The 13,557-nt window shown below is 38.6% G+C and overlaps 1 protein-coding gene across 4 annotated transcripts in view; it reads right to left on the bottom strand.

The window, feature by feature from the left end:
* Utrn (utrophin) overlaps window positions 1-13,557 on the bottom strand; it is a 495,948-nt gene that overhangs the window by 280,742 nt on the left and 201,649 nt on the right. For all 4 annotated transcript variants that reach the window (XM_036169031.1, XM_036169034.1, XM_036169032.1 and 1 more), the window contains 7 exons: window positions 11,899-12,078; window positions 10,297-10,425; window positions 9,839-10,009; window positions 7,609-7,770; window positions 6,846-6,983; window positions 3,461-3,652; window positions 2,314-2,486 (listed from right to left, as the gene is read on the bottom strand). In XM_036169031.1, the coding sequence (XP_036024924.1) occupies window positions 2,314-2,486; window positions 3,461-3,652; window positions 6,846-6,983; window positions 7,609-7,770; window positions 9,839-10,009; window positions 10,297-10,425; window positions 11,899-12,078 (1,145 nt within the window). The remainder of the gene's footprint in view (window positions 1-2,313; window positions 2,487-3,460; window positions 3,653-6,845; window positions 6,984-7,608; window positions 7,771-9,838; window positions 10,010-10,296; window positions 10,426-11,898; window positions 12,079-13,557) is intronic.

Raw genomic sequence — 13,557 nt, 5'->3', positions numbered from 1 at the left:
CTTTAATCCCAGCACTTGGGAGGCAGAGGCAGGCAGATTTCTGTGAGTTCGAGGCCAGCCTGGTCTACAGAACAAGTTCCAGGATATCCAGGACTCTTACACAGAGAAACCCTGTCTCAAAACACCAAAAACCAAAAACAACTAACAAAAAAAGTTGTCTAAGGATCATTTGAAAAGTAAAGGTGCGTGGACAATAGTCATGATACTGAAGTTGGAGTCTATAACTACTGAGCTAGGCCTTAACATATGATACAGACCCAACTCAAATTCTGATAGATGATTAAACAGAAATTTCAAATCAAGCAACTAAGTGTGTTTTCAAAACACATACTATTGCTTACTCACATAGAGAAATTGTAAGGAAAGGATACATAAGTTTTGTAAATTTTATGCAATCATAAAAGAAACAACTGTAAGATATAATTTTATAAAACTAAATTTGTTGTGTGTCAAAGGATACAGGTGAGTGTAAGTGACATACAAAAGGCTGTGAATATTCACAAATAAACAAAAACTATAAATAATAACTGTAAGGAAGCAAAACATTTTGAAACAATAAGTAGCAATCCCTTGGTTTAAAAGACGAGCCACACTGGTGTGCAGAATCTTCACATCCCACTGACGATGGGGGAAATAAGACAGCAATATAACCTATCATATAAATAAGAGTGATATAACCTATCATATAAATAAGACAGCGATATAACCTATCATATAAATGAGACAGCGATATAACCTATCATATAAATAAGACAGCGATATAACCTATCATATAAATAAGACAGCGATATAACCTATCATATAAATAAGACAGCGATATAACCTATCATTTAAGTAAGACAACGATATAACCTATCATATAAGTAAGACAGCGATATAACCTATCACTGTAATATCGGTGAGATCGTCCTAGCAAAGGTAGCCAGAGTTCAAAAGCAAGGACGAGTCTATATAAATCCCACTGGCAGGGTACAGTAGACAGTTCATGTTATAACACAGAAAGAGTTTTAACATTCTTTTAATTGTCTTCATCTAATAACCAAGTGTTGAGAGTGAATGTGAAATGTTGGCCATAGGCTCGTGCGTTTGAATACATGGTCACCAGCTGGAGGAAGAGCATCACTCAGAGGGGTTTTGAGGTTTTATTTCACTCCACTGTCTGTTCTCTCTCCACTTCCTGATTGCTGATGTAATGAGACCAGACAACCTCCTTTTCCTGAAGCCATGACTTGCCTGTCATGTGACTGCATCCCCTGAAACCATTAAGTCAGGCCAACCTTCCTTCTTTAAGGTGCTTTGATCAGGAATTTGTGTCAGCAATGAGGAAAGTAACTACCATCCCAGTTCTAACAAAAAATATGTACAGGGATGTACATAAGGATGTTCCCTAGCTGCACAAAGAGACTATTTTAAAAATCTACATAGCAATGAAGCTTTCATTAAGTTCTATTTCTTTACATGAACTGTGGAACTAAAATTTTTTAACAATATGATACTTGGTTTTGTGTCTGAATTATTGCCGATGTATTCCTCTGGGATAACCTCCGTGTTGCACGTTATTTTTATCGGACTAGTTAGTTCACACCGTATTTCCATTTCACCACTTTCCCAGCTATTGGGGAAAAATCTTACCCATTTCTCTTTACTCCCGTTCACAGGCCCCATTCAAAGTCTAGTAAGAGAAACGCTCCGAAACATTCTATTAACCAGAAGATTATAAAGAAGAAGGAAAGAAAGAAAAACTTGGGGTGACATACGGATTCCAATTATCTGAACCTGAACCTGCCTCTGCTCTTTATTCACATTAATTATGGTATGTAGGAGAAAGGAACATTAATAAAATCCTTTTTAATTAAAAAAGAGAGAGAGAGAAACTATCTTTATGCTAAAAATTAAAAGTATTCCCATACTAGTAGATATTATGACTTAAATGGTTGTGGCTTATGGTCACATTTCTCTTTAAGGAATGGGGTTCTCTCTATTTATTAAGCAAGTCACATTTTAAAAGATGTGGAAAATAGTTTTCATGATCCTAATGCACACATGAACTCTTTCAGTAACCCAGGCACTTGCACTCATGTTACTTTATTTTTTTAAATATTTATTATGTGTACAGTTTTCTGCCTGCATGTGTCCCTGAAGACCAGAAGAGGGCCCCAGATCTCATCACAGGTGGTTGTGAGCCACACTATGGGTGCTGGGAATTGAACTCAGAACCTCCGGAAGAACAGTCAATGCTCTTAACCGCTGAGCAATCTCTCCAGCCCGTACTCACGTTAGTTAAAGTTAAATATTCATGTAACTGACACATACCCTTTCCGATCACTGTACATTCTATTCACTCTGTCCCATTTTGCATTCAGCTGAGTGAGCATGTCCCTGATCTGAAGGGCTTCAGGACCAGAGGCTTCAAGGATGACATCTGGCTGCTTCTCATGAACAATTGCAATCTGCTCTCCAAGTCTGTCCAGCTGATCTTTGATATTCTGCAGACATATCATCAGACAAAAGCAGGATCCAGTAAAGTAACAGAAACGACAGAACCACCGATCAAGGTTTACCTGTATAACACTCGTTTAAAATAATAGTGAGGCTAACTGCTACTGCAATGGGGGAATTTTCTATATAAGAATCTATATTCTCCAAATGTGAGAAATACCACCGTCACAATGCTGGAAGGATATGCCCCCCAGATGTTCTGACTGGCTTCCAGGCAGGATGTAGGGAAGACTTCAATAATATTCTATGAAGGTAAGGAAAGGCTTAGATCTGGAATTGGAGTTTTAAACGCCTAATCACCGTAGCTTAAATGAGAAAATGAGTCATCAAACTCATCAGACATGTCAGTTCTATCAGAGATTTTATTATGACTTCATATAAAAGTACAATCAAATATATGGGAACGAAACTTTCAAAGAACTGAAAACTGTAACTTGCAATCAATATGCAATTCCACACCCGGGCAACTAGCCAATCTTAAATCAATACGGATGACCTGACATCATTTGGCACAAGTGACAATCGGGTTTGTATCTGATTAAAATAAGGTCTCCACTGTTGCAAATAACTATGCATACATAAAGGTCCAAACCTACTTTTCTTTAAATTGGAAAAAGTTGTTATATCCCACCAGTGCATACAGTAAGGCTTCACTACTTACACACATGATCACTAACTTGAAACAGTCAAGGACTTCAGCCATCTTAAAGTACAACAGCAACTTCCATCTGAGTATGGTGGTTCATGCCTGTCACCCCAGCTCCCAACAGGCAAAGGGAGGAAGGATGTGAGCATCAAATTAACCTGGGCTATTCAAGGAGGCCCTGTCCTTAAAACTCAAGAGGGGAGGGGAAGGAGGGAAGGGGAGGGAGGGAGGGAGGGAGGGAGGGAGGGAAGGAGGGCATCCTTGCATTGTTTTTTCTATTAACCATGGGTACTGCAACTCAACACTGACTTTTACCTTTAGAGAGTCCTCCTGGAAAGAGAAGTCTTCATAGACAGTGGTGTTCAGCTCAGGAATATTAAGTGATAATTCAGTGTCATCCAGAGTGAGTAAAATTTTATTAATTTCAACCAGATAATCCGCAGGGAGGGCTGATGATGCAATTCCAGAAGAAAGTGGAGTTGTTTTCCTCTGCTGGATAAGGATTGTCTGTGGAAAAAAAAATACATGTTCTAAGAAATAATGCAGGCATCTTAAAACCTCCCCAGGAAAGTAACAGCAAACTGGGGGGATGTGAGGTTGGAGATTACAAGACTGTTATACAGAAACACTCAAGAATGTAAGACTGTCAACCAAAGTATCAAGAAATAGGGTAACTATGATCCAAATTATGTACATGCATAAAAATGTCATAATGGAACCATTGTCATATAAAACTAGTAACTGCTAATAAAGACAATAACATTATTAAATATAATTTTTCATATTTTAACTGTTATTGCTACAGAAGTTCAACAAGCTCTATTTCAGCATCCATCTGCCAACTGCTGCCATACTTGTAGATACATTAACGTCAACCCACAGCATCTACATCTATCTTAGCAAGCAGGAAGCACGACTGCTTCTCTGAGTTGTGAAGAAAACAAATACATTGCCCATCGTAAGTTCTACAGGAAATAAACTATTTTAAGATCATTATTACACCATCCTTCTTCAATATCACAATTAGATTAAATACTTGTAGACCACACTACTCAAGACTAAAGCTAAACATGTTTTCCAAGCATACTCAATGAACACAGTGGCACATGCCTATATGTCTCATTCCGTGTGAGGCTGTGATGGGAGGAGCCCTTGGTTCAAAGCCAGGGAGCACAACATAATGAGACTGGGTTTCAGTGATTGGTGTATTAATTAATCAACACAAGAAATGCCATGAGGGTTTTGACTGAAATGATATCGAGGCAGCATTGTTGAGCACAGACACGTGGTGGAGGTGGGCTAAATCATCCTAGAGTGCTGGACTCAGGCCTCTTCTGCTATGCTGTAGAAATTCTGCATCTTCTACTCTGAATAAAGTGCTGTCTAAGATGGGCTGCTTGCTCCTCTTTACTCCTTGATAGCCACAGTTTAATAAAGGTTGTCCACTACTTTCTTTTTTTGTTTTGTTTTGTTTTTTCAGATAGGGTTTCTCTGTGTAGCCCTTGCTGTTGTAGAACTCACTCATGGACCAGGCTGGCCTCGAACTCAGATCTGCCTGTCTCTGCCTCCCAAGATTGCTGATATACTGCTTTCAAATGGCCAGTGTTGGCTGCTAATAAGTTCAGGTAGCTTCCCTGATACATTATTTTTTCTTTTGAAATAGGGTCTCATGGACACCATGCTAGTCTCCATTCTCTATATAGCCAAGGATAACCCTGAATCTCTGATCCTCCTGCCTCCAACTCCTAAGTGCTAATACCACTAATAGGTGCCATCACACCCACTGTACATGGTGCTGAGGCTCGAACTTAGGAATTCATTCACACAGGCAAGCACTCTGCCTACTGAGGCACATCCCCAGCCAAAGCTTTCACTCCTATGCTTTATTTACAGGAGAGACTATTCTTCTATGAATTTCATGATAATAGTTAACAATAACAAGTACATGTTTCTTCATTGAAGGATTATAATAATTTTCAAGATCTCTAAGTGAAATGAAAACTCCAGGCTGCAAATCACAGGAGTAGTAGTGTGCTGTTGAACTTTAAGATCTGTGTGCTCTGCCCTCTCGAATCCAATTAGCCGTTCTCATCATTTCTAGAGAGCCATGTTTGAAGCAAGCTTCAGTTTTCCTGACTCTATCAACAGAACTAATTAAAATTGTTCCTAAAAATGATTTTATTATCTTAATGCTCTATGTTTATATCTTATTCTGGAGCCATTTATAGGTATGCACTCATGCATTTAAGAAAGAAAAGTCTATGTTCTAGCAAATATAAAAGAATGTCGAAGTAATTAACACCTCAAGTTTGGAGCCATTTCTAAATAAAAAGATTCTATATATTTTATAAATATTAAATATATGTGTATAGTTTTTTAGATTTCATTTAAAAGAGGCCAACCTGGCAGGGGTGAGGTCCCAATATTAGGCTCGTGCATCCCATTTCTCATCTTTAAGGATACAGAAAGCAATCCAAAGAATGTATTTGCACGTTGAGAACTTACAGACACCCTCCTGCTGCAACTTTCTGGCCATTAACCAGATCTGTTTTTCAAAGACCAATAGCAGTTGAAAGTCCACAGGGGCTTGATTTTGGGTGGAGGGCATTTATCTCTGTAGTACTTAGCCTGAATTCACATCACTGGATCTTACCATTTGAAACCGCTGAAACACTTTTGTACCTCACTAACAAATGGCAAGGCCAGGGCTCCTCAGCTGCTTCTGGGGTCACGTGACAGGCTGTTATTCTGCAAGGCCACAGTGACCTGAGACTTTCCAGTAAGCTGGGCAGATCAATAACAGCATTCTAAAGATCCAGATTTAAGCAAACAAGCAAAAAAGAATTCACATTCCTCAAGACAATCTCATCTACTACTCAGCTTAAGGCTTTCCTGTCGATTCCTACTCTTTGCATAAGCTCAGCAGTTCAAAATGTGCTTTCTGCTTCCCAAATAGATTTTTCTCCCAGGGTGCTCAATCAAAATGCCCTATGCCCAAATATATATATATATATATATATATCTCCATATCCTCGAGATCTGACCCAGACTATTTCTGGATAATTTTATTTTTAAAAGAGGGGTTGGACTAGGGTGCATGGAGAGTAGGGAGATGGCTCAGTGGGAGTTTGAATCTTTTCACATGTGCCTGTGGTGCCACAAGGTGGGGAGAGGAGACAAGAGGATGCCGGGAGATCACTGGCCAGTCTGCCCCGATGAAACTTTGAACTTCAGATTCAGTGAGGCTCTGTTCCAAAAAATTAAAAAATGAAAAACAACATAGGAGCCAGGCGGTGGTGGCACACGCCTTTCATCCCAACACTCGGGAGGCAGAGGCAGGCGGATCATACATGATCATAAATCCAAAAGAGAGGACCAACAATAAGGTTTTACATTTCTATTTCTTTGAGTAGTGCCCTATCTAAAAATAGAAACACATTAGAAAGGAGGGGACTGCTGGGCTCAGGTGTAGCTCAGTGGTACAGAGACTGCCTGACTAGCATTTGCAAAGCACAGGGTTCAATCTCCAACTCTGAAAAAAAAAAAAAAAAGTACGTAATTAAATCCAAAAAGAAAGTGGAAGAAATAATGTAATTTCCTAACTGGCTTGCTTGAGAGTATCTTTAAATATTCTACCGCTGGCCTGGATGGCACAAACTGGGTAAATTATTTCTTTGCTGCAGAGACCATCCCATCATACCTTCATTTTGTTGTAACGTGTATGCAGAAGTAACAACTGCAAACGGATCCTTTCCTTTTTACTGTCCTCCATCGGTTCATGTAACAAATGTTCCCCTCTTCGGAGAACGTCCTCAATCTGGGTTCTCTCCTCATCCATCTGAAAGTTTAAAGAAAAAAAATGTACTAAACACAAAAAGGCACAGACAGACTTTCATACTCTCCAGTGCTCAGTGTAAGAACTAAGCTATGAGACAGACAGAGCAGTGGGGGTTAAGCTATATCAGCCTAGATGACCCAACTGCTTGGGATTTTCTTCAAATACTTTATATTTGAAAATGAAATATCCTAAGCCAGCTTATCACACCTTAGCTAATGATTACTTTCAGTCAGAAAGTACAGGGTATACATGAGTCACTGTGATTCTTTCATCATCATCATCATCATCATCACCATCATCTCGTTTGTATGAGATTAAGACTTCATGAAGTCCAGGCTAGACTCATACTTGTTACATAGCTAAAGAAGACCCTGAATTCCCATTCTTCCCGCATCTACCTCCCAAGTGCCGCGATTAGAGGAGTGTGCCACCATGCCGGGTCGTATGTGAACTTGAAGCGTTACATGAGTCACTTGAGAGCTTTGACAATGACCCTCTTAAGTCACATCCGGATTTCTTCAGTTACATGTATCAGGGCAGGCAAGTAAATCCACATTGTTAAAAGAGAGAAGAAAAAAAAAAAAAAAAAGGAGGAGGAGGAGAGTAGAGTTTGAAAACGGCCCACCTTTTCCTCATCGTGACTGGAGTCCAAATGTTTGTCCACAACTTTCAACATGTTTTCTATGTCATTTTCTAAGCTTTCCAAGTCAGAGAAAGGCCTGGCACCTTCAACAGTTCCAGCGGGGCCAAAGCACTGGTAGGATGAAGGATCCTGGCCAATCAGCATCTAGGAAGGAAAAGAGGCCAAAGGAGTGTACTGTTGACTTGCTTTAAAAAATTCATCCTGAAAGGGGGGGGGGGGGGGAGAGAGACAGCAGGAGCCAGCACTTCTCTGAAATGACTTGAATGTCATTCATCATGGAGCAAGGATTTTTGACAATCTGGGCTTCTCAGAATTATTCATTTTTCCACCTCGGGTCAGGGACGTAAGGTGTGAGTTGGCTGTGGGTTGACTGTGGTGGCTTGGACAGTATGGCAGATGCCAAGGAGAATACCCTACAGGAAACAGGGCCATGATCCAAGCCATCCCTGCCACAACCATGAAAGGAATGATTGTCTGTCTGTCCTCACCCAGGGCAAGGGCACCCTAGAGAATGCCTCCCTTACATGTTCACCAGAAGAATTCCCTTTGATATTTTGATACTCAAACTTCCAAGAAGATTAATATTTCCAAATGCCACATTTTCGAGTCTATACAGAAAAACTTCATATTCCGGGAAAATGAAAGTTAGAATAGCAATTTCAATAAAAATAAATGAAGAAAAGTAATATCCAGGGATGGGCAAGTATGAGGAAAGCAACACTCTCCTATCCTGAGTACAGACAGTCAAAATGCAGACCTTCTATCAGCCCATGCTGAAAGCCTTGGGAACAGCCCTTGTACAACTTCTGCAGTTCAATGAATTCTAAACTCTGATGCCAGCAGATACAAATAAAATAACTAACAAACACAACATTCCCAAGGGCCCACAGTACTCATAAGATTAACTTAGGGAATTATAACAGACCATAGATTGTTACCATGAAAATCCATTCCAAGGGAGCATGTTCAAAGTGCTATAAAAATTTTATATGTTAGCATCATGTACCTACCACTGAGTAAAAATAGTTAAGGAACAGAAATTGTTTGTAAAGGTCATTTGGGGGACGGCACTAATTTTCTTTTTCTGTTCCTTCTCTTACCCCACTCCTCTGCAATACTTTCTAATGTCAAAAAAATTCCCATGAGTCTATTAAAAAAAAAAATCAAATGGACTTCCATCAGACAATGAGGAGGGGAGGCTAAGATTAAAGAAAACAAAAGCCAAAGCAGGGTCTTGCCGTGTTGTTTTAAGTTGTGAATAATTACATTCCTGAGCATGGCAAGAAAATTTATTTGGCCCACTATACCACATATTTTAAATTAAAGCAAGGTTAGATAATACCTATTTCCTACACATATATAAAACAAAACAGGCTTTCCTCTGTGTTATTTCAATATATAACTGTCAAGAGGTTGAATTAAATAGATGTTTTAAAGTGCCATCACAGGGGCACAGCTGAGATCCTTAAACACTCAGCATCCTGTGATTCCTCGGGATGGGCACCTAAGGTTCACCGAGTTCTCCCTCGGCACTATCAAATGTTTTCAAGTTTTCAATTTCACATTACTGAAGCTCCTACTCTGTACCAGGCCTTAAGAACTCTACAGTAGACCGTTTCTCTGCCTTCCCTCTTAAAATAGGGAGGAAAAGAGAAAGAATGGGAAAGATAGGCAGGGAGCTGAAGAAATAATAATATAGCAGCATAAGTGCTTTCTTTGTAAAGAAACTTGTTATTTGTTTTGGACCCTCATTTTCATTGATACAGCTTTTTTGTGAATTAGTAAATATGGAAAGCACATCTCTCCATGAACTACAAACTGAGTTATTTATAACATTTAAATCTGTCACACACACACACACACACACACACACACACACACACACACACACCAGTGTATTTTCTATGAACACATATGTGAAAAGGATGAGTTCAAGATCAGCGATTGATCATCAGACCTAACTTGGGGACTGACTTCATTATTTCTGTTCTATTCCTATCCCAACTATCAACTGACTCTGAAACCTGTTGTGAATTATTTGCTCAACAATACTCTTATATTAATAATCGCACATAAATAACACCCAACTGCTTGGCCAAAAAGTTATTAAAATTCATTTTACTTTAAAACTTAATAGGTCGGCACAAAATGATCTACCATTTAGACATATACCCATGGTGAAAACGGTATTCTATAAAATTCCAGCACTCACCTGGGCACTGTTGATGTGCTGGGACACCTTCTCAAAGTTTCTGTTCAGCTCAGCTAATTTTGGTTCTACAAGTTCCCCGCTGGCACTTCCACGTGCGTTCATCAAGATGATGGCTTGTTCGCGAACATTCTCAACCTGGAGGTTGACATCATCCAGCTCAGACAGTAAACGCTGATGGCATAAAAAACAAATAAATAAATTATTACAAGGGAAAAGTCAAAACGAGTATGGAAGTGATGCCTACTACAAATTAAAGGTATTTGAAATAAACATCTGGGATTATTAGGAAGACATTTCAGCACCATCAACTAGAGGAGGAACTGGTCACAGAAAATCCATGGGTGATCTCAGTTTTTCCAAATGATAAAAAGTAAACTGCATAAGAACCCCCACAAACATCACACAGCACAAGAGAACAGACTGCAGCATATCGTCCCACGTGACTCGAGGTTTACTACCTTCACAATTTCCTCCTGCTTATTGGCTGGTTTTTTTTCAATCTCATCCAGTAGTGCTTCAGCTTGATAAAGCCAGGTACTGATGTGAGCAACGTGCCCATCAAATATCTCCAGCTGATTCTGATGGTTCTACAAAGGAATAAAATAATGTTGACACCATTAAATGAAAAATTAGGATGATGATCTTAGGAGAGATTTAAAAGGCCAAAGAGCACAATGTGTGTCCCACAATCATAAAACAAGGAACAATAGTGTTTGCTACATACTTTTACTTAGTTGGCTGGTTTCTGGTTTGGAGTTTTTAAAGGGAGGGGTTAATATTTTACAGTTCTGGGGTTTGAACATAGGGCCTCATGCACTACATGACTGAATATGTCCCCAGCCTTCTTTTTAATATTTATTTTGAGACAGGGTCTAAGTTGTCTAGACTATCCTTGAATGCACTCTGTATACAGACTTTAAACTTGTGATCTTCCTGCCTCAACCATCCAAGTACCTGATATTACAAGCCTGGGCCACCAGATGCGACTTTTTTGAAAGGGAACAGGGTACGGTTTTTTTGAGACCTGGCTTTCCTATGTAGGTTGACCTTGAATTCTAGATAGTCCCGTCTTGGTCCCTAAAGTGCTGGGATTACAAGTGTGTGTCTCCAGCTTTAGCGATGCACTTTTCTCTACATTGATGTGAGGTGATGTATCATATTACATAATTTACCTAAAGTTATATGGTAATAGATCATGGACTGGAACAGGAACCTCTGGCCGATCAAGACCTAAGCATATAACCTTCCCTATCCTACATATCCTAACTGATTTGAAAAAATTCTCAACAGATAAGTTATTCTTTTATCTATCTCTACCCATTACTAGGGAATCATATAAGTTAATGTCAGAATAAAATAATAATTTGTAAATGATACTCTCACTTCAGAGATTGGGGCTACCATATTGGTAGAAGACCAACAAACACTATGAAAACGTAATGGTCATAATGATCATAATCATAAAAAACTTTTAAATGGGATGATTAACGTATTTCTATAGAATACCGCTACATTTTTAAGTCAGTTAAGCATCATAAAATCATATAAGGTAGAAATTATAATAATGCCAATTTCATAGATGAGAAAAAGAAAAAATAGAGTTTATAAGTAACTACAATTAAGTAAAAGTCAAGAATTTTATAGGCATCGTCATTTGGTATAATCTTTGCTCTGAGTTAGTGAATGACTAAGACATTGTAAATACTGTATATAATGGACATATAATATATGCATGTATGTGCATATATAGTATATATTATTATAACTAAGTACTATATGATATAATTAAAATAAAATATATTTACTAAAATATTAAATATTTTTATAATACAGCACCTATGTTTAGCATGAATATTTTACTTTCATAGAAGTATTGTAAATTCTTCCCTTTGATACCTTTTCAATAGAAAAATAAAATATATACTAATAAAGTTAATTCACAAGCAAGGCAAAACAAAACCAGGACACACAGGAAACATCTGGAATTCTAATGAGGGCCATATGCACTAAACATAATTAGGAAGAGAAGACATCACCACTGATGCGTTCTGGCAACATACCAGCAAGGTGTTACACCAGTCCTCCGTCCAGGTGCGGACTCGGCTCCACCCGGCGTTGAGCGTACAGAGATTCTCTTCTAGAACTGACTCGCTGCCCGAGACCAGATGCTGAAGGGCAGCACCGCTCTCAGTAATCGTGTTTAAGTCAGCCTTTTTCTTTTCCAGATCCTTCAGAATATTCTAGGGGAAAAAACTCACTTGAGTTTCACAATATTATAAAATTTACCTAACTCGTGTGTGTGTGTGTTCCAACAACTTAAGAATCTATGATTTCCTAGATAACTGCAGTACCTTAAAGGTTTATCAAACTCAACTCACTGACATATTGAGAACTCTCAAAACCATAATGAAAAGCAAAATAGCTAACAAGAGATTATGAAAAAATGTACAAAATTCAGATGTGAAATACCATCTGTAAGCCAGAGGAGAACCAGTAAAATACAGTCTTTGGGCATCAGCTTCGCACCACACAGCGGGAACACTCCAGGATGGGAACTCACACGTGAATGAAGTGTTACGAGGGAAGTGAACATATATAGAAATGCACATGTATAGAAATGCACATGAATAGAAAGTGCACATGTATAGAAATGCACATGTATAGAAACACACATGTATAGAAATGCAATATGGTGACAATCTCTTGAAAGCAGCACATAGAAGCACTCCTGGTATTGCTTCTTTTTAAAATTGTTGCTCCTTTTTTCAAGAAATAATTTTAAGCTTTATATTTATTTACATCTCGTGTGTGTGTGTGTGTGTGTGTGTGTGTGTGTGTGTGTGTGTTTCGCTTGAGGCCAGAGGTGTCAAATCTCCTGGACCTGGAGTTACAGGCAGATGTTGGATCCTGAGGATGAAATACTGATTCTCTGCTATGAGCAGCAAGAACTCTTCACCACTGAGCCCTCTCTCCAGCCCAGTGGTGCACTTTCTTAAATCAACATTTAGAGCAATCATTTCAAGGAATTCAAGTCTTTATGTGAACATCATTTAGAAACTCACACTTCAGGAAGGATACAAATCACAAATCTAAAACTGAATCAAGGTTTAAACACTGTCCTGGTCTTGACACTTTTAAAATGCACACAGATATTTCCTGCACTCACTCTCCTCCAGCAAAGTGGGTGGAAAAGAACTGCAGGCATGCTGTGGGCATTTCAGAATTGCTGAACTCCTTCAGTGATTATGTCCCAACTGGCTAGAACTGGCTGAAAGAGCCAGAAGAAACAACTACAGATAAGTAAGTCTAAATAATCTATCCACGATCCTAGTGGGTTTTATGATAAAGAGCACAGAAAAGAATATTTAATCTATGAAGTAAAATTCCCACTAAGTTCACTAATAAAAATGCCACTTAAACTTTAATTTTAAATATTTCACATAATATTTAAGTGAAGAAACTAAAAATGTTATAAGATAAATGCGTTCCTTAAATCTGAAACCACATCATTGACAAGGCGGGTGGTTATGTTTCACACCAACGTTCCTCCCACTCCACTGACGAGAATGTGCTGTGTGGTTTGTATAGTCCAACCTCACTACTTCAGATTTGCAAAAATATTAAGTGAGAATTCACAAGAGACAAGCTCACCACTAGATAGAGTCTGTCTTTAAAAATGATATTTAACAAAAAAAAAATGGAACTTATAAGACCAGAAA

This window comes from Onychomys torridus, chromosome 19 (genome assembly GCF_903995425.1).
Source record: "Onychomys torridus chromosome 19, mOncTor1.1, whole genome shotgun sequence".
In the NCBI taxonomy this organism is placed as follows: domain Eukaryota; kingdom Metazoa; phylum Chordata; class Mammalia; order Rodentia; family Cricetidae; genus Onychomys; species Onychomys torridus.
Note: the sequence above shows the minus strand (reverse complement) of the source record. Positions and strands in the feature narration are given on the sequence as shown.